At 51.2% G+C, this 18,494-nt stretch overlaps 1 protein-coding gene across 1 annotated transcript in view; it reads right to left on the reverse strand.

Moving 5' to 3' along the window:
- Window positions 1–341: 341 nt before the first annotated feature.
- TLL2 (tolloid like 2) overlaps window positions 342–18,494 on the reverse strand; it is a 127,674-nt gene continuing 109,521 nt past the window's right edge. The window contains exons 14-21 of the mRNA XM_060125707.1: window positions 13,309–13,434; window positions 12,374–12,534; window positions 11,543–11,723; window positions 9,984–10,109; window positions 7,859–7,986; window positions 4,658–4,871; window positions 2,036–2,286; window positions 342–476 (exon numbers count right to left, since the gene is read on the reverse strand). Of these exons, the coding sequence (XP_059981690.1) occupies window positions 342–476; window positions 2,036–2,286; window positions 4,658–4,871; window positions 7,859–7,986; window positions 9,984–10,109; window positions 11,543–11,723; window positions 12,374–12,534; window positions 13,309–13,434 (1,322 nt within the window). The remainder of the gene's footprint in view (window positions 477–2,035; window positions 2,287–4,657; window positions 4,872–7,858; window positions 7,987–9,983; window positions 10,110–11,542; window positions 11,724–12,373; window positions 12,535–13,308; window positions 13,435–18,494) is intronic.

The following is an 18,494-nucleotide window of genomic DNA, read 5'->3' on the forward strand; positions in this document are numbered from 1 at the left end:
ACTGCCTGACACCTATGGAAGCCCATCCGGAAATAGAGGAAGGACCCACCCAAGAGTGGGCTTTTACCTCATAGGAGCAAGGGACAAGGAGAATGAACAGGCATAGCTTGAATAGTCAGGGACATCAAATCTTAAAAACTCCATGATTGATAACATTGCAGCTGGAATCGAAGGAACATCTTCTCTCCTTGTTTTGGCCGAACTTCATCAGATACACACACCTCCAAGGCTAGATGTTGAGTTTTTGTTTGAGAATAATACTGCACACTGCTTTAAGGAAATTCACAAGGTGCCATTGTTATAACAAAAACATTCTCATTTCCTGTTTTCCAAGCACAACGTTATTTCTTCATGTGCAGGGCATCCTGGAACTTGGTGCTCGTGTACTGGGCCTGAAAGCCCTTCTTGTTGATGGTGTCGTCCGTGTGGAATCGAATCATCAGAGAATCCCCTGCAGAGTAGATTTCTTCCAATGGCTGAGGGGAGGAGAAAGGAAAACCAGAGGGACTTTAAGCCAGTTGGCTGTGGTTGGAGTTTAAAATAAGGAGAATGAGACAGAACTTTACACAAAGACATAGGATGGCTGATGATGCCGCGAGGCATCCCTGGCACCAGAGGCTCTGAAGGGCAACAAAACAAGCTCTTTTTCAAAGGAAAGCTTTTCAAAATCTGCTCTAGAGAGCACCCCCACCCCCTGCCCCAGCCATGCTTTTCCAAAGACAATCTGAAATGCATAGCTCATATAGAATCTGTTATTTATTAAGTGCATAGATTAATTAAGTGCACTTCTCTAAGCACTTTCAGATCTCATCTCATGTAAACTTTACAACAACTTTGTAAGGCAGGTTCTATCTCTATTCTATACTTGAGGAAACTGAGATGAGACTCAAGTTCACACAACTAGATAGGCTGCAAGCTCAGGTTTTTCTCACTGTAAAGTGTATACCATGAATCACCCAGCTCTAGGGTCGCCACTGTGATGTGTCTTCCAGGAGACCTAAGACCAAGACCATCGTTGAGGTCTGTGTCCTGTCCAAGGACAAAACATGGGACGGAGCCACTACATTTGTCAGAAAGGTTTTGCCAGGTGGTGGATGAAGGGGAGCCAGGTTCTGAGGCTGCTGTCTGACAGATTCTAACGGAACCAAACTGGGCTTCCCGTACATTTCACTGCTCAGGACCCTCCGAGGTTTTCCTCTGCATGTGGACCCCACAGTTTGAAAGACTTCAGCTCTCAAAGGCACTGCATCAGCTAAGTCACACTTCGGCATCCTTTCTTCTTTGGAGGGTGAGAGAAGATGAAGGGAAATTATTCAAAGACTCATGCAAATGCCAGTTTGAGGTTCTGTTTAGCACAAGCACTAATGACTCCAAAATGATTTAATGTAAGTCCAGCCAGTTGCAAAGAAGCTTGAGTGATCAGCCCTGGAGGTGGACAGTGCCCAGCATGGTACAGCCAGAGAGGGCCCAGGACACTGAACTGGCTGGTCCACACACTGTCACTGAGCACCAACTACATGCCAGGCCCTATTTCAGGCGCTGGGGAAATAGTGATCAAAACAGGCCTGCCCTGTCCTGAGGAGGTGGCCCAGGAAAGAGGTGATAATGAGAAAAATGATCATGACCTTGAGCATAACTAATATGTTTGGAGTAAAACAGTGATTCATAATTTTCACAGGCATTTGGTTTTATTGGGAGAGAGAATTGTGAATATGTGGAATATGCAAAAGTATAATAAAAAATTTTTTTAAAGCCTGAAGGCTAAAGAAAAATGGGTGTGGGGGGGTAGGGGGGCGGGGAGAGACAAACCCTTTGCAAAACTAGGCAGTCCTAAAAAGGTCTTGCTCTTACCTAGCTGACCTCGGTATTAGGTCCCCGGTACCTCCCAACCTCCTCTGCGACTACCCTCCAGTTTCCCTCTGTGCTCCAGCAGAGCGGGCCTCCTGGCTGGTGTTATAAGCAGCAGGGACCCTGACGCACGCGTGTCTGACCCAACAGCTCCGCGGCCCGCCTCCCCCACATCCCAGGGACTCACCCCGGAGCCGCAGAAGCGGCCGAGCCTGGGCGCCGTGCTGTCGTAGCCATCGTACGCTTCCATGTAGTCGTAGCCACAGTCGGCCTCCTCCTCGACCTCAAAGGTCCGGAATATCAACTCCACGCCGTAGCCGTCCTCCGCCGCGATCACCCAGTCGCAGCGGGCCTGGCTCGGGTAATTGTTGTCCCCAAACTGGGCATGGGAATAGAGCTCTTTGGTCTGCACTTCGGCCTTCAGCCTGCCCCCGCACTCTAGAGCGGAGAGAGAAGCGCGATGCCCCCTCCGCACAGAGAGCGCACGCTCTGCATCCCCTCTTCCCGGCCCCCAGTTTCTCTTCACACCCTCCTTACAGGCCAGTTTTCTCCACAAAGCCTGATGTGTGCCCTGTGCGAAGGGTCGGGAAAGTTTCATCAGCCCATTTTACAGAGGAGTAAAAGAGATCCAGGAGTTTCAGGGCTCACTGGCGAGTCCAAATTGACCCTTACGTACAAACCAAGGTCCTGTGTTCCCAGATTGGGCCATAAGGAGGCCTCGGGGAATACCGGGGCGTGCTACTGACAAAAGCCTTTTCCCCTCTCCAGTTATGGAGACCTGGGGCCAATGGATGATTTGCCCGCCTGGTCGCTGGGATGTGACGGATCATTACCACTTTACTGCGTGGAAGCGCTAGAAGCATCTGAAAAGGGCTCACACTTGCCCGGCCGACTTACTGTAATTCGTTATTTTGCCAGCAGAGGGCACCAAAAGCACATCAAAACTGCTGGTGAGCGCTCAAACCAGAAACCTCAGAATAGACCTGGCTGGAGCCTGCATTTGAGAGCCTAACTATAGGCCAACTTTGAAACCCCTGTGAGTGTTACAGGCGAGCTGCGCCGTGTACTTTGGACTTGTATTCTGTAGCCTTGGCTTCTGCGTTTTTTCACTGGGACGGTAACTCTGGTTGGCCTGAGTCCCATCCTACCATGTGTCTGGGCTGCTAGAGACCACATAATAAAAATGTGTAAATGAGAGGGATGGGAAATTAGAAAGCAACAGAAATTCTGAAGGCAAATTCCTCCACAGCAGGTCCTCAATGTGTTCCATGCCTCCTCCCTCTGGCGTGGCTTCCACACTATCTGGTAACGTTCCCCAGCCCAGCTGGAGCTCCATGTCCAGCCTGGCCCCAGTCCTGTCCGGCTGCCAACTCTTAATCCCATGTGTGCTCTAGCTTAGAATTTCTTCCAGATCTGAGCTGTCTTTGGGAAATTTCAAATTCTTGAGACGTGGCTGGCAAGGAAATGGGCACTTAGCAGGGCAGGATGTCTTCCATCCATCCTGCCAGATCCCCTCTCCATTCTTCCCCACCTGCTCTGGGCCCCTGGAGGCAGACCTCTGGGTCTACATGGATGAGCCCTTTGCCTTCATGATCCAGCCACAGGGAACACCAGCAGATCACAGGAGGGAGGAGGAAGGTCAGGGCATTAGTCCCAGGCCCCCTCCTTGCCTGGGCCTCGCTCCTGTTGGGGGGCCCTCTGTTTGCTCCCCTCTATCTCTAGGCTCCAGGAACCGTTCCCTCCTCTGGTATCCAGGCCAGGGGTAGTAACAGCCTTGCAACCTAGCCCTGGTTGCTGCGCTGTCCCCATGGTGTCCTCACACCCTGCCCACCCCTCTGTAAACAGTCCCTTATTAAACGCTCCTCAATTAACGATTCTACCTGAGTGTGCCCCCATTGCCTGAAGGACCCTGACCTACCCTGAGCACCCACACTCAGTCCGCAGGGACAAGAGGGTGAAGTCACTAGTTAGTGGCTTTTAAACTTCACCGTGGAAGTGACAACGCAGCCGTGAACGGTGGGGAGTTTTCTCCCAGGCAAGGGCCAGCCAGACGGAGAAGGTGCTGGCTGTCATTTTGTCTCAACTGATTCATGCTTTCTGGTTCTGGGAAAAAACTGGGAGGAGGGGCTGTTAAAGGGATCAGAAAACCTCACAGTGATCGTCATCATGATCTCAGACTCTGAGTGGGCTGCACAGTCACCGCTTTGCCAGAGGGCCAGGATCAGAGAGTCAAAGTTGCTTCAAGGGTTCTAGTCCCAGGTTGTATCCTTTAAATGGCTAAAGAGCAGAGCCAGTGTTCTTACTGACTTTCTTCCGTTTAACACAGTAAATAATGTAAGTTATATGCATAAACATTTTCCTCCAAAGGGCTGAATAAAGTTATTTATTTCAAGTGAGGAAAAATAATGGGGAACAAAAACACTTTTCATTTTCTGGAACTGATCCTTGGAGGGTACAAAGGGCTACTCTCCACCACTCAGCACCCAGACTCAGGGTTTCACAGACCAGCAAAATTACAAGTAAAATTTTAAAGGCGGGGTGGGGGGCGGTGGGAGGAAGAAAGAAAGGGAGGAAAGAAACGTGGCACCGACAAAGGGTTGCCCCTTTCAAAGGTTGTCAATGAAGGACATTAAAAGAAAACAACCCTACACCTATGGTTGCCCATGTTTCATTTTAAAAGGGACATGTTATCATACACTGCTCATCCCCCATAGTCAGAATTAAAGGTGGTCCTTCCCCTGCCTTGATCACCCATCTATCTCCAGTCCACGTGGGGATCAGCTGAAGGCTGGGCTCCCAGCCCACGCACCTGTGCTGTGCATGGCTTGGAATCCTCTCCTCTGCACCGAGGCGTCCGAATAAAAGCGGAGAAACAGGCTGCTGCCCGAAGCCACCACGGGGTCTGGCTTCTTGCTGCCGCAGAAACGGCCGAGGACCGGGGCCAGGCTGTCGGGCCCGTCGTGAAGCTCCAGGTGGTCATAGGCACATTCCTGGTGCTGCTCGATCTCAAACTCGTTAAACGTCTAGGGATGGAAGAGCAGAAAGTGAGGCAAGGTCACTTCAGCTGGGGCGGGCCCCCCTCTCCCGCGGTGGGAGAGGAAGGGGCACGAGGACACGCATCTGCCCAGCCAGCTGTGCAGGCGGCATGGAGCCCGTGGTGATGGTGGCCACATCTGTTGAGCAGGTCTCCAGCTGGCCCCTCTCTTGGTCCCCAGAACAACCCTATGAGCTGTTGCTACCACGACCACTTTGCGGATAAGATGGCCGGGGTCAGAGCGTTTCGGTGCTTGTTGGTGTCCGTGCTCCTCTCCACATCCTGCAGCTTCTCCCTCAACGATGAGAGCAGCAGGGACCAAGGTGTTCACTCTGAGCCAGGGGCTGTTTTAAATGCTTTGTAAGTAGTCATCCTCACGACCCTGTGAGGTGTCCACCATGAGAACCTCCACCTTACAGATGAGGAAACTGAGGCATGGGGCTGTCGGATAACTTGCCCAAGGTCACCCACTGGCAGAGTTGGGCCATGACCAGGAGGTCAAGGAGCCCTTGCGCTTAACCTCTGCACTGCACCGTGTGAACGAGGCTTCATGAAGTGCACGCTACTCCACGTCATTGTCCTGAGAGTGGCTGGCCAGAGTTGAATATATTTTTCCATGCAGAGCCCTGCATTTTCTCACTCAATTCTGATAATACTGTAAGGGAAGAGCTACTGTTATCCCCAGTGTGCAGAAGGGGAAACTGGGTCTTAGGAAAGTTAAGTGGCTTGCCCACGTTCAAACAGCTAGAGAAGGATGGAGCTGAACTGGACCCCCAGCCAGCCTGACTCCAGGCCACACTCCTAACCATCACCAGGCTATACTGCCTCCCTCCTCTCTGTCCCCGCCAGACCATCCCCTGAAGCAGGCCAGGGCAACCCCATAATTCCAGGCTGTAAACCAGGCTCTGCTGCCCCAAATGTAGGGCCTCTCAGGTGCTGGGACTGGCCGATGGCCTGCCCATGGCTACGAGGCGGATGGGACAAGGTGAGAGGGGACAGTTTAACGGAAGACTTGGACCAAATGACAGAGAGGGAGAGAGAACATTAGCTGGGGGTTGGAAGGGATCGCAATTCACAAGAAGGGGCCCGGGGTGACAGAGCAGAGATGGAGGTAGAGAGGGAGAAATAGAGGGGCCGTTGGCTTTCGTAAGAATGACACACACATCTTGTGTTTGAGCTTTGAAATGGGCAAAGCTCTTCACACTTATAGGAAGGGAGGTGGGGCCGGAGAGTTGGGGTAGGGATGGTGGCCAGGAGTAGGAAGGGGGGTGCTGGTGGGACCAGGGTGAGCAATGCAATGGGAGGGTGATGGTGGGCCAGGGAGACGGGGCGCTCCCCAAAAGTCCATAGGACACCCTGTGGCTATCCCTGTGCAGTCAAACACTAGCTTCCTGGTAAGTATTCAGCCCACACTCTGGTAGCAAAAAGGTAGAGCATGATCAGTGTACCCACCATCCACTTCCCAAGGAAGCATTTAAGAACTAGCGCATATGCATGTGCCTCAGATAAATTGGAGATCTGGGTTCACTCTGGCCACTGTGATCGGTTGCTTTATTTCCTCAGTACTGTAGAGAACAGGAAAAGACGTTTGGGGCAGTTACTAAAACCTCGTGGCCCTTCCAGGGAAGCGCTGCTACCAGTCGTGCAAATTGCGCGTTCCCAGCCCCAGGGCGCGCCATTCCCCCGCTGTCTTCGGAGATTTGCGTTGCCATGGCGATCGTCTTCCGGCAGACGGCAGCCTTTCTCTAATGCACTTGCTTTAATTCACCCTCGCCCAGATTCAAGGCTGTTCTGACTGACCCAGGAGAGCAGCCGAAAGCATTTCCTACGCGGACAGCCATGCATACGAGGTGCCCACGTGGGCACCCGTGGTCAGGGGCCCTGCCTTCACCCCTCGATGCCCCAGGCCTGCACCCATGCCCAGCCTGGGCGCCCATTCATCCACCTGTCCTCCTCACCGCTCTCGCCAGTAAAGACCCACGCAAGTCCCTGGGTGATCGTCTATTTATCATCACCTTCTCCTTTGTTCTCTCCCCTTCTCCCTGCATTATTGGTCCATGATGCAGGGGGACATCCATATACATGCTGAAGAGCTTAGCTATTTCCAGAGTTAGAATGACCCATTTAAAAACGGTTTGTCTGCTGGAATACAACAATTTCTCCGGAAGGCAAGAGGGCTTGTTTTACACGCCACGATCTGGGAGTCCCTGGTGGCTGAGAAACAAGACTTGTAGGAAAAACTCATTTCTCTTTTGAAATAACCGAGCATGTGCGCGGACCACCACAGTCATATGCGTGGATAGGACTTTAAAGAAAGGCTTGGAAGATACATATTTTTAATTCAAGAGAGAATTAGCATACATAACCTATTGTTAACTGGAAAAAATGTAAGTCGTAGAAGACTATGAAAAATAGAACCCATTTGAGAAACGTGAGCAAGAAAAAGGATACGTATTTGCTCCTGTGCGCACACACACAGAAATTTCTGGAAGAATTCACAAGAAAATGTTCCGAGAAGTCATTCCTAGAGTGAGCACGGGGATCTGGAAACTTGATTTCCACTTTCCAAACCTCTGACTGACTACATTTTTTTTTTAACCTTGAGAATGTTTTGTTTTGTTTTGTTTTGTAAAATATTGTAACTGGAAACTATTGAATCTCAAACAGCGCTTCAAATCTGTGTGATGGGTGCCAGGTCATACTGACACCACTGTGAACAGGTGCTATTTACAGAGCTTTTCTCACCCACCACCCTGGGCGGAGGGCTTCGGGTGCCTCCTCTCTTTTAATCTGCACAACAGCCCGGAGAGGTAGGTTTCATTAGCAGCCCCATATTCCAGATAAGAAAACTGAGTCCTGGAAATGTTGAGTAACCTCCCCACATTTCAGAGCTGGGAAGAGGCCGAGCAGAGACTCAGACCCGTGTCAGCCTGATACCGAAGTCCGTGTTGTCCATCAACTTTGAAAATAACTCACAAGTTTCACCCTGTGGCCCGCGGTTGAAGAGATGTTCCAGGTACACTCCCTCCGGCTCGGGTATTTGTCAGGCCAGTTGGGGCTCACCAGGGTCCCCTCTGCACTGCTGATCTTGTGCACACAGCCAGCTGGGGGTGACGGGGTGGGGGGGACACAGAAGAGAGAGAGAGGTAATTCATTTGTGGGTCTCTTCCCTGACCTCTTGTCACATGGTCATAATATGTGAGGGCAGGGTTTGGCCTCAATAAAGGGTCCCCCAGCTCAGAGATCTGCTGATTTATTTGGCTTTGCTGCCTTCCTGGAGCCAGGTCACCTTTCTTACTGCTGCTATTCTCATTGTGATTGTCACTGGAAATATGGTAGAGTTAGTGGATGAGACCACAGGCCCTGGGGTCAGATGGGCCTCGGTTCAAGTCCTGGTGCCACCACCTACAAGCTCTGGGACTCTGAGCCTTGTGTCCTTATTGGTAAAAGGGGCGCCAACATTGTAGCGGGGATGCACGGATTAAATGAGATAATGCATGTGAAATGCTCAGTAAGTGCTAACAAAGATCTCCATCACTATGCCTCTGTCTTTTAGTTTCCAAAGCAATTTCAATTGGAGGCTACAGATGTTGGCCTGGTAACCATGCTATTTGCAAAGAGCGGTCCCATGACTTGCTTAGTAAGTAGCGTTTTCGCCAATAGCTGGAATTTGTCTCTATCTGTGTCGAGCACTGCACTAAGCACTTTGATTGCATCCTTTCATTTAATCCTTCCCACCTTCTAATTGAGAAAATAAGCTGAGAGATGGCAAGTGACCTGTTGGTCGGGGGTAGAGCCAGGCCTGCCTTTGCTCTTGCTGATTAGGAAATAGAGGGCGCTGAGGAGGTACCACTGCTGTCTCTGCCCTGTGGCTTCAGGCTGAGGCAGCTGGAGGTTGAGGGTGGGTAAGAGGGAGGGGCGGCTGCACGGAGGTTCCCCCTCATTGCTGCCTCTGCTCTGCAGCCCCACAGAGAACGGGTGCCAACAGGGGCAGCAGCTCAGATGTGGGATGTTCGCTGCCGCACTCCCTGCTACCCTGGGGGAACGCATACAGCTCACCTGATGGGACCTTAGCGGAGTTATATCCCTCCTGCCCGCCCCCCCATCCACGCCACAGGGGCTAAACAAAGTTTTTTTTAAGTTCCAGAATGGCAGTTCCTTCCAAGTTCTTCCAACCCACCTCTCAACCCAACCTGTGACCTCCTGTGTCCAGGTCACAGCACTGGGCTCGGGTGGGCTTCTGAAGATGTCTAAGCTCATTCTTTAACCTTCCGGGGAGGCCCTGACCAGTCTCTGTGGCGCCCCAGCCAGTATCTCCTAGTTCTGAAATGTTTATCCCAGAACAGGGGTATGAGGTCTTCATATCTTCCCTCACCCTGATGTGCATGCGGGGCTCTGTGGTGGGGACAAGGCCTGGAGGCCTGTGTGTTCATCGAGATGCTCAAACTCCCCTTGCAGGATGGGGTAAGAACATGGGAAGGCCTTTCCCAGAGTGACTGGACACGAAAAGCCATCTGGACTCCCAGTAGTGAATGGAGCCGGGAAAAAAGTCTTCCCCAAATTCTATTTTACTATTAGGCCTGCAAACGGTAAATATGATTATGACATAGATGGCTGACATCTATCAACATTTCAAGCGCTTAATATGTGTCAGCCTGTCTGAAATACTTTCTAAGCATGCTCTCATTTAACCCTCACAAAAACTTTAAGAAGGAGGTATGTTTAGTCCGTTTGAAACACAAGAGGACACTGAAGCTCAGAGAGGTTAACTAAGTCTCCCGAGGGCGCACAGCTAGTAAGTAGCAGAGCCAAGATTTAAACCTAGGTGGTCTGATTCTGGAGCCTGGCGTTTAACCACTTTGCAATAATAACTGTAGGAGAGCACTCAAGGGCCCCTACAAGCTTCCTGAAGGAGTGACTGCCCTGGCGAAAATCACTCTTGAGCAGGAAGGTGGGAGGAGGGAAGGCAGAAGCTGAGCCTCAGTTCGGGGCTTGCTAGACCTGGAAGAAGCGCCCCTCGCTCTCACTCTTACGCATGCGCACACTCGCAGCCAAGGTGAGCCTCCCTGCGCCCTCCACCCTGGCCACGCTCCAGCCTCACCCTCTTTGCAGTCCCGCCGGTTCTCATGGAGCCGGTAGCCGTTCCTGCACCTGCACAGGTAGCTGCCGAAGGTGTTGACACATTCGTGCTGGCACCCGCCGTTGTCCTTGGCGCACTCGTCCTTGTCTGCGGAGATCAACGGACTCTCCTAAGAGGAACCACCAACTTGGGAACGTCCCTCACTGCCCAGAACCCAGCTCAAAAGGAGTCTCCACCAGGGAGCCTCCCTGATTGTCCCAACTCTGATTATCCTTCCGCGGGGCCGAGGGTGGGGCAGCATTCCTTGGCTACTACCTGGCCCTGGTACATGTTGAATTCCCCATGCTCCTAGGGCACTTTAATGTATATATAGGTTCTCCCCTCCTGCTCCCCACCCAAACCAAGGAGCTCCTTAAAGGATAGGCTAGTATTAATAATAATATTAACAATAATAAAAATAACCACTGTGCACTGAGTATTTACCCTGTGATGGACACTAATCACTCTATTATACCCTCTGTATTATCTAAGTTAATTCGCACACAACCTTAGGAGGGAAGTGCCTATGTCCCCATTTTACAGGTAGGAAAACTGAGGCTGAGAACGTTAACGTGCCCAAGGTTACTCAGTGAGCAAGCAGTCTGTGTGACCAGAGGCCTGGGCTGTTACTCCACGGCCCCACACCTCCCCCTGCCTGTGGAGCAGGTAAGCATGCGAGCCTCGGGCCAGGCGGCCCAGTGCCAGCCCTGCTCCTCCACTTCCAGCTGTTGTGACCTTGGGGAGCCCTTGACTTCTGTACCTCAGTTGCCTTACCTGTAAAGTGGAGTCACTTATGGTGTCCTTGCCTCATAGGATTGTTGAGAGGAGGAAACGAATTAGTACAGGGAAAGCACTTAGAACAGCGTCCAGCCCTGAGTCAGTGTTAGTTTTTATTTATTATTATGGATGGACTCAGATGTTAGCTGTTGTCATTATGGATCTTGTAGCTCAAGCCGGCACAGTATGCAGCCCTCTCCTAAGCCAGCTTCCTTCCCTGTTAACCGAGGACCAACCTCCATCCGCGGCCCTCCCACCAGGATAACTTCAAGGGTCAGGGACATCTCCCTCCTCTCTGTACCCTCCGCCCACTGCGGGTAATGTGTCACTGAACACTTGGTGCTTTAGTTTTGCCCTCTGATTCTATGAGGACAACTAAGAATCCTTAAAGAGCCCGTAAAAAATAAAGAGATGAAGACCACCCAACACTTCAGTGCTGGGACCACGGGCTAGAAAGAGGCAAGGAAGGCTCCTCCCCAAGCCCTCTGGGAGAGTACAGCCCTGCCCACACCTCGGTTCCAGACCTCTGGCCTCCAGAGCTGTGAAAGACAACAGTTTTTGTTGTTTTGAGCCACCTGGTTTGTGGTCGCTTGTTTTGGTAGCCCTGCAATAACATAGCCACCACGCTATAAAACCAGGACCGAGGCAGAGACACTGTGAGGGCCGGGGCAGTGGGCAGAGAGGGGCGGGCGGGTGCCCCGAGGCTGGGAGCCCCCAAAGCCGTGTTGCCCTCAGCCTGTGGTCTTGCCCCCAAACCTGCACACCTGAGAAGAAGTGGGCCCTGAAGCCGCGTTTGGAGACCGTGTTGTCGGACTTGAACTCCACGCGCATGTTGTTACTCTGCGAGGTGATGACTTCGGGCGTCTCAGAGCCACAGAACTTGCCGTGCAGCCCGGCGTCAGGGGACAGGCCGCTGCGCACCTCCACGAAGTCGTACTTACACACCTGCAAGGGGGAGCCATGGGGAGCCGCCCGGTTCCCTCAAGTCCCGCCGCAGACCCTGGCGCATGGCAGGGCTGCCTTCCTGAGAGCTGCACCCTGCCAGGTGGGCAGTCGAGCTCTGTCAGGCCCAGTGGGAGGGTCCTCTCGACTCTTACTGGGATCCCTCCAGCCCAAGGTGCAGACAGGGGGCACTCCTGACTAGCTGTCCAGCTGTAGGGCTCTGCCTGGGCCTCGGCTGGCTGCCTTGATCATCCTGTGACCACCGCCCAAGGGAGGGAATGGGGTGTTTATGCCACCCTGGTCGCCAGCTGCATCTCACCGCCTCCATTCCTCCCAGCTGGACGCCAAGCCCCAGATTCCTACCCCAGGGGATGTACCTGTCCTGACCACCTCGCACCCCCCGCCCCCAAGACCCGCCTCCTCCTCTCTTGTCCTGATTCTCCTCGGATTTATCAGTGACGAGAGGGCCAAAGCCCTCCATCTGCAGAGGGTGTGCCGCTGAAACTGCCTCACCAAACACCCCCCCGAGTCCGCCCAGCTACAACCCCGCGACCCTAGGAGGCCACCTCCCCGCCTGCTGAGCCCCTCGCCAGTTTTCAGCCCTGAGCCACATCCCAACACGGTCCCCAGTCAATTGGAGTGCAGAAACGTACATCACTGCCTTCCAGTTCAAACACGTCAAACTGAAGGGAGATCCGGTACTGAGCGGGGACCACCACTTGCCAGACGCAGTTTTTGTTTGTAGGATACTCCTTTGGCCACCCAGGACTGGTGATGGTTCCATTCAGCTTGGTCATGAAACCGCCACAGGCCACTGCACGGGGTGGGGGGGAAAAAGCAAGATTCATCTGGTTTTATTTCCAAGTGACTGCAATTTCCCCCAAGCAGCAATAAGCCCTACTGTTCTTTAATAACAACAACAATAACAACAACAACAGATAGACCATCTGAACTGATTAATTCAGCCTCCTTTCTTCTAGTCTGTTTCAACTGAGGATTTGGAGGGATGGAGTGGAGGACAAGTCTTTACAGCTTTTTTAAAAAAGATGATGCGTTTGTGCTTACCTCTCACTCAGAGGCATAGCTGGGGACTTCACATGACTTGGACCAAGGATCACACACACACTTGTAGCTGCCCAGAATTTCAAGATTTAGAAACGTTTGCACCAAGCTATGCAATGTCCCTGGCTTCCATGAACAAGCAGTCATTCAGGTGGGCAAGGAAAACACCACCAGCCAGGTAGGAATGGAATGAATGAAATGCACTGTTCGTTGAGTCACACCGAAGTGCTCATACTTATTCTTTGCTTTTATTCGCTGCCTTAATAATCATATGAATTTCACACAGTCACAGAAGAAAATGATCCATGGTTCCACCTGCACAGTTGCTGGGGTGGAGTCCGATAAAGTCATCTCACGTTTGTGGTTTCATCGAGTTGTTTTTCCCTCCAGGAAGGAGGTGGGTCATCCCCACAGCTGTCCATTGTTACTTCACAGCCAACCAGCTGCCCCATCTTCACCTGCCCCCCTTCTCCTAAGACTTGTCCCCCATCCCCTCTCACTCCAGCTTGGCAGGTCCAACACCAACCTTCACACGCCTTCTTGTCAGAGGCCAGCTCATAGCCAGGATCACACACACACTTGTAGCTGCCCAGAGTGTTCACACAGCGCTGCTCACACCCGCCGTGATCCGGCCAGGAACACTCATCCACCTCTGTTGGGGAGGAAGGTGACCATGGTTAAGTCATCACAAAGCTGCCAGGTCTGTTCCCCGTCGCTTTCCACATCCCGGGATTCCCTCTAAGAAAAAGAGCGACTCCTGGTGGCCACCCTCCAAGGAGTCCCCTGTCCACGTCTCAGAAACCAGCAGCAGCCAGAGCTGCGAGTGGGATCCTGACAACACACAAGGCTGACTCGTTAGCCAGAAGCAGGGCTCCTTTGAGAGGAGACCGGGCCTGGTATAACTTCATTCTCTGCAGGGTTCAGTCAGCAGTATCTGTGATCTTAGAAAATCTCAAAGCTTTCATACCAAAGACGATCAATTTCAATGCCGTAAAATTGGGGGTCCCCCATAAATGCGGAACGTCTCAGGACATTAAGCAAAGGGTAAGGACAAAGGGACACATTCCTAGATGAAGATGTATAAGTATTCTCCAGGGACAGAACCAGAAGCTGTGATTTAGCATTTTTATCACTAATCTGAAGAGGTGATCTTCAAGGTTACAGAAAACGCTGGCTCTTAGGTGAACCGATGCCTCCAGGAGAAACTACAGGAAGAGGCCACAGAGAGACTCAGTTAGCGGGGGAGTTACATGGGATTCAGCACCGACAAGTGTCCAATGATGTGTCTGGGGCAATTAAACAGCAGCAAGCAAGGCGCCGTCCAGAGGCAGAACGTGGGACTCATTGGAGAATCTCCCCGGACGTGTCAGCCCACGCACCACTAAAGAAAAGAAAAACCCAGTCCATTGGGCATCTCCAAGAAGAGTATCAGAAGTAAAAGGAAAAAAAATCATTGTTTTCTGTTGCCAAGTTGTGGTACATTTATCCCTAAAGAGCATGCAGGTGGTAGCCTAACAGCTGCAGAGTCTAATGAAAGGACAACTAGACACAGAGACATCTTCAAACAACAACAAAAGCCCAGCCTAGGAGGAAGAAAGGGTTGGAGAGCGGGTGGAAGTGTTGGTTCCTAACGCCAGGGAAGGTAAGAACAGAGCAAGGACAGAATTCACGAAATCTCGGGACACCTCGCATTACACATAAAATAAATGAGGACATTTTCAAGTTGGTAAAGACTTGAAAAGATCCCCAGTCCTGCCACCTCAGCAAGGATCCATTTAGTAACATTTCTGGTAGGTGGCTTTTCAGACCCTGCTGGAAAACACCTAGAGATAGGAATCTTACCGTTTTTAAAGGTATTTCTTGTCCTTTGAAATTTGAATTGTTAAAAACTCTGACTCCTTGCAACTTCCAACCCAATGGTCCAGCAGAAAATGCAAACCTTTCAACCACCATATCTCCTTTTTCCAACTCAAATAAACTCCAACTCAAACACATTTCCTTCCAATCTCCCTGATCCATGAGGCACAAAATACTCATCAACCTGGAGGCTCGTCACTGGGTGCAGGACAGTTTGTAAATATCCCATCATTTCATATAGTGAGGAGTAAACTTAGGTGACTCTAAGAGTGATGTGTTCTTGGGCTCAACAAAAGCTTAAATAAGTTGGTCAGTAGGAGAGACTGGGTTTAGGAGACATGCTCTAGACAAGGGGTTGAAGTTGTCCTTAGCTTCAGACAAGTATAAGTATTAAGTTTGCTAAAGTAGTAACAATCCTGCAATTATTTACTACTTTACAGTAGGCAAAGTACTTTCTCTGACATTTGCTAAAAAGTATAAAAGGAGGAGAATCAATAACAATGAGGAATAGAAAAAGTCCAGTCTTTCGAGTGAGCCAGACAGACCTGGGTTGGATTCACCAGGGGATCTTCCTTCAGTAAACTGGATGATTTGACCTTTCTGAGCCTTCCTCCACTTTTAAGACGAGAATAATATCTGCTGTTAGGGTTGTGGTGAGTGAAAATGATGCCTGTGAAGTACCCAGCATATAGACACTCAGTACACATTAGCTATTGCTCTAGGAAAGAGCAGGGTTGCTTTTGAAATTCCAGTGGATGGAGAGACACAATGATGGGAGTAGTGAAAAGGATACAGTTACCTGGCATCCCTGAATCAGGGAAGAGTAGAGTAGGCCTGGGGAGGGGAGAGAGAGACAAGGCAGGAACAGAAAGAAGGAAAAAGCATCAAGGATGGGCCAATGAAGGAAGACTAGATGGGCAGGAAGGCAGCACAGCAGAGTCAAGAAACTGGCGGGAGGGCGGAAAGGAACCATGGAAAGAGCCCATCAACATAGAGCAAGTTAAACAAAGGGCCAAGCTGGGTGGTTGGGGGAGAGGAGACTGATGCCAGAAGATGCAATGGGCAGGACACACGATTGTCATAGGCAAGAAAAGGAGGACCACTGATAAGTCTCCTGGCACCATCTTAGCCATGTGGAAGGAGAGAGGCTGGTGGATTGGATTTGCACCTAAAGCAAAGGGAGTATATTTCCTCCAAAGACTTCCTCCAAAAGGGTGTTTGGCCCAGGAAGATGGGTAAAAGGTATGTTTACACCTGAGCTCTCTCCAGAAAGAGCAGTGGGATGTTTGGCCATTTCCACCCCTGCTCCAGCTCGGGTGTATGGAAGTGAACCAGGGGCCCTGCTCTCAGGAGGAGCCTGCGTGTCCTCTGAATCACCTCCACACTAGAATGAAGTATCAGCTGCTTCAAGCCCACAGGCTCATGCTTGCTCTGGGCTACAGTGGCCAAGGCCAAGCAACCCAGAAACATCTGGGAGAGCGTGGGGGTGGGAGAAGAAGCTGAATCAGGGACCAGCTTTGCTGACTCTGGCTTTTTTTGGCCTTTCCCAAGTAGTACCAGTGGAAGAAGGAACCATTCTGAGGTTAGATAATGAGATGACTCAGGTAGGATCCCAAACATTGTTTCAGAGAGAGTTAAGGAAAGGGAAGGCAAGGCACATCCCTAAGCTTTTGAAGTACCTTGAAGGGAGCCAGTCCCCCACATCACAGATCCCATGGTGGGCCATCAGCACTGGGACTGTGGAGCACGGGGATCAAGGTGGGAAACCCTCCCATTTACGCGGGGACTGTGGCGCCAAAATGGCCCTGCCAACCCGAAAATGCACTTGCCACCTCCCCAAGTAAGCAGAGATGCGAGGTGCCTTGCCTGCTGCCCGGCCAGCAGGCCCCGAGAGGGACTTCCATCTGGCACCAGGAGAGGGATGCAGAGGCCACCTGGCAGAGCCACATGCCAGCTGGGCCCTGGGCAGAGACTCCCGCCAACTGACACCAAGGCAAGAGCTTCTTTGGCTGGTCCAGCTCTTCTGCGTGGCCTTTGTAGTTACTCTTCCACTTTCTTTCACTGGAGAAGTCCTGACACACGCACTGGCCCCTGTGTGCTCACAGGACATCCTACTGACAGCCTTGCTGGAAAAAGGCTGACGAAGAGCTGGCTGTGTCGGGGCTCTAGACCTGGGCTAACCTGTGCTAGAGCCCATGTGACTACTGAACACTTGAAATGCAGCTATTCTAAATTCAGATGTGCTGTGAGCGTAAAACACACTGGATTTCCAAGACTTAGTGTGGGAAAAAAAAAGCCATAAAATCTCTCATTAATATTGTGTATATTGGTTACATATTAAAATGATAGTATTTTTGATATATTGGATTAAATATAGTATTAAAACTAATTTTGCCTCTTTCTTTCTCTGCTTTTTTTTTGTAAGGTGGCTGCTGGAAAGTTGAAAGTTACATTCATGACTTGCATTTGTGACTTGCCTCCTATTTCTGCTGGACGGCGCTGCTCTGCACTGTGGTCTCTGGCCTCATTCACCCGTGTGGGAACCCTGAAAGGTAGGCAGAGCAGGGAGCAAGAAGCCCAATCCACAGATGAGAATCTGAGCCTTATTCATTCATCCACTGCCCTGTAAGTATTTATGGAGCCCCCGTGGGTCTGGCACTGTGAATACGGAGGAGGACAAAGCAGGTAGGATCAAGTCTCAGAAAGGAAAACTGACCCTGAGAGCAGCAAGCTGGTAAGAAGTGTGCGGGCAGGGCTAGACCCCGAACTGCAGAGGCTGGATCCAGGGCCCTTCTCCCTATACTCCCATGGCAGAAGGGTGACGGATGTCAGCATCAAATCAAAAATTCAAATCCCTTCACTTAACTTTCCTGTGGCTTTCAGGTCTCTGCAGAGGAGAGAGAATGAGCTGTGAAGTCCTACACATGCAGGGCCTACTTCTAGCTCGGCCACCTTAGAACTTCAGTTTCCTCAATTTTAAAATGGGGGTAATGATGCCAAGCAAGGGGCTGTCCTGAAGACAAAGTGAGGTAGCTGGTACAGCCTCTGGCATACTCGATAGATGTCTTTTCTTTCTCCTTTAATAGGTCCCAAAGAGGCTTCCACCAGACCTGACTCCTCTTTTAAGATTCAGGGTCAAGGTCAAAGCTGTATAGTTCTTCTCTTCTAAATGTGGCTCTCTACAGTCCTTCTTTGTTTTTTTTTTTGGCGGTACCCGGGCCTCTCACTGCTGTGGCCTCTCCCGCCGCGGAGCACAGGCTCCGGACGCACAGGCTCAGCGGCCATGGCTCACGGGCCCAGCCGCTCCGCGGCATGTGGGATCCTCCCGGACCAGGGCATGAACCCGTGTCCCCTGCATCGGCAGGCGGCCTCTCAACCACTGCACCACCAGGGAAGCCCTCTACAGTCCTTCTTAACATAAAAAAGATGTCAAGCTGGGCCTGTGCACTAAGTTAGTGTAGATGGGCTTCAATTAACACCTTTACAGGCATCTAAAAAGCTGTTTGCCAACTGACATGTCCTTGAATATCTAGGCTGGGTGCTGACCCCACCCCCATGCTGAGTGAGACCCTCCTCCGATGTCAACACTTCACTATCACTGCCCACTGGCTCACAGGTCTCCTTTGTCACCATGTTCTCCTCTGTCCCACAGCCCCTGAGACAGTTTGGTGACTGCTGAATAAATGTTAAAGGTAGAAGAGGGAGAAGATGGCATTTTCTAACCACTAAAACGGAGCTAGTTATCATGGCTGCTCAGAGCAGGCCAAGGTTCTAGACTCAGCCCCTTACAAACTGGTTTAGCATCACAGATAGAAACACCCCTCTCCACTGCACTGACTGGAATCTCCAGTAGGG

This window comes from Lagenorhynchus albirostris, chromosome 16, assembly GCF_949774975.1.
Source record: "Lagenorhynchus albirostris chromosome 16, mLagAlb1.1, whole genome shotgun sequence".
Lineage (NCBI taxonomy): Eukaryota > Metazoa > Chordata > Mammalia > Artiodactyla > Delphinidae > Lagenorhynchus > Lagenorhynchus albirostris.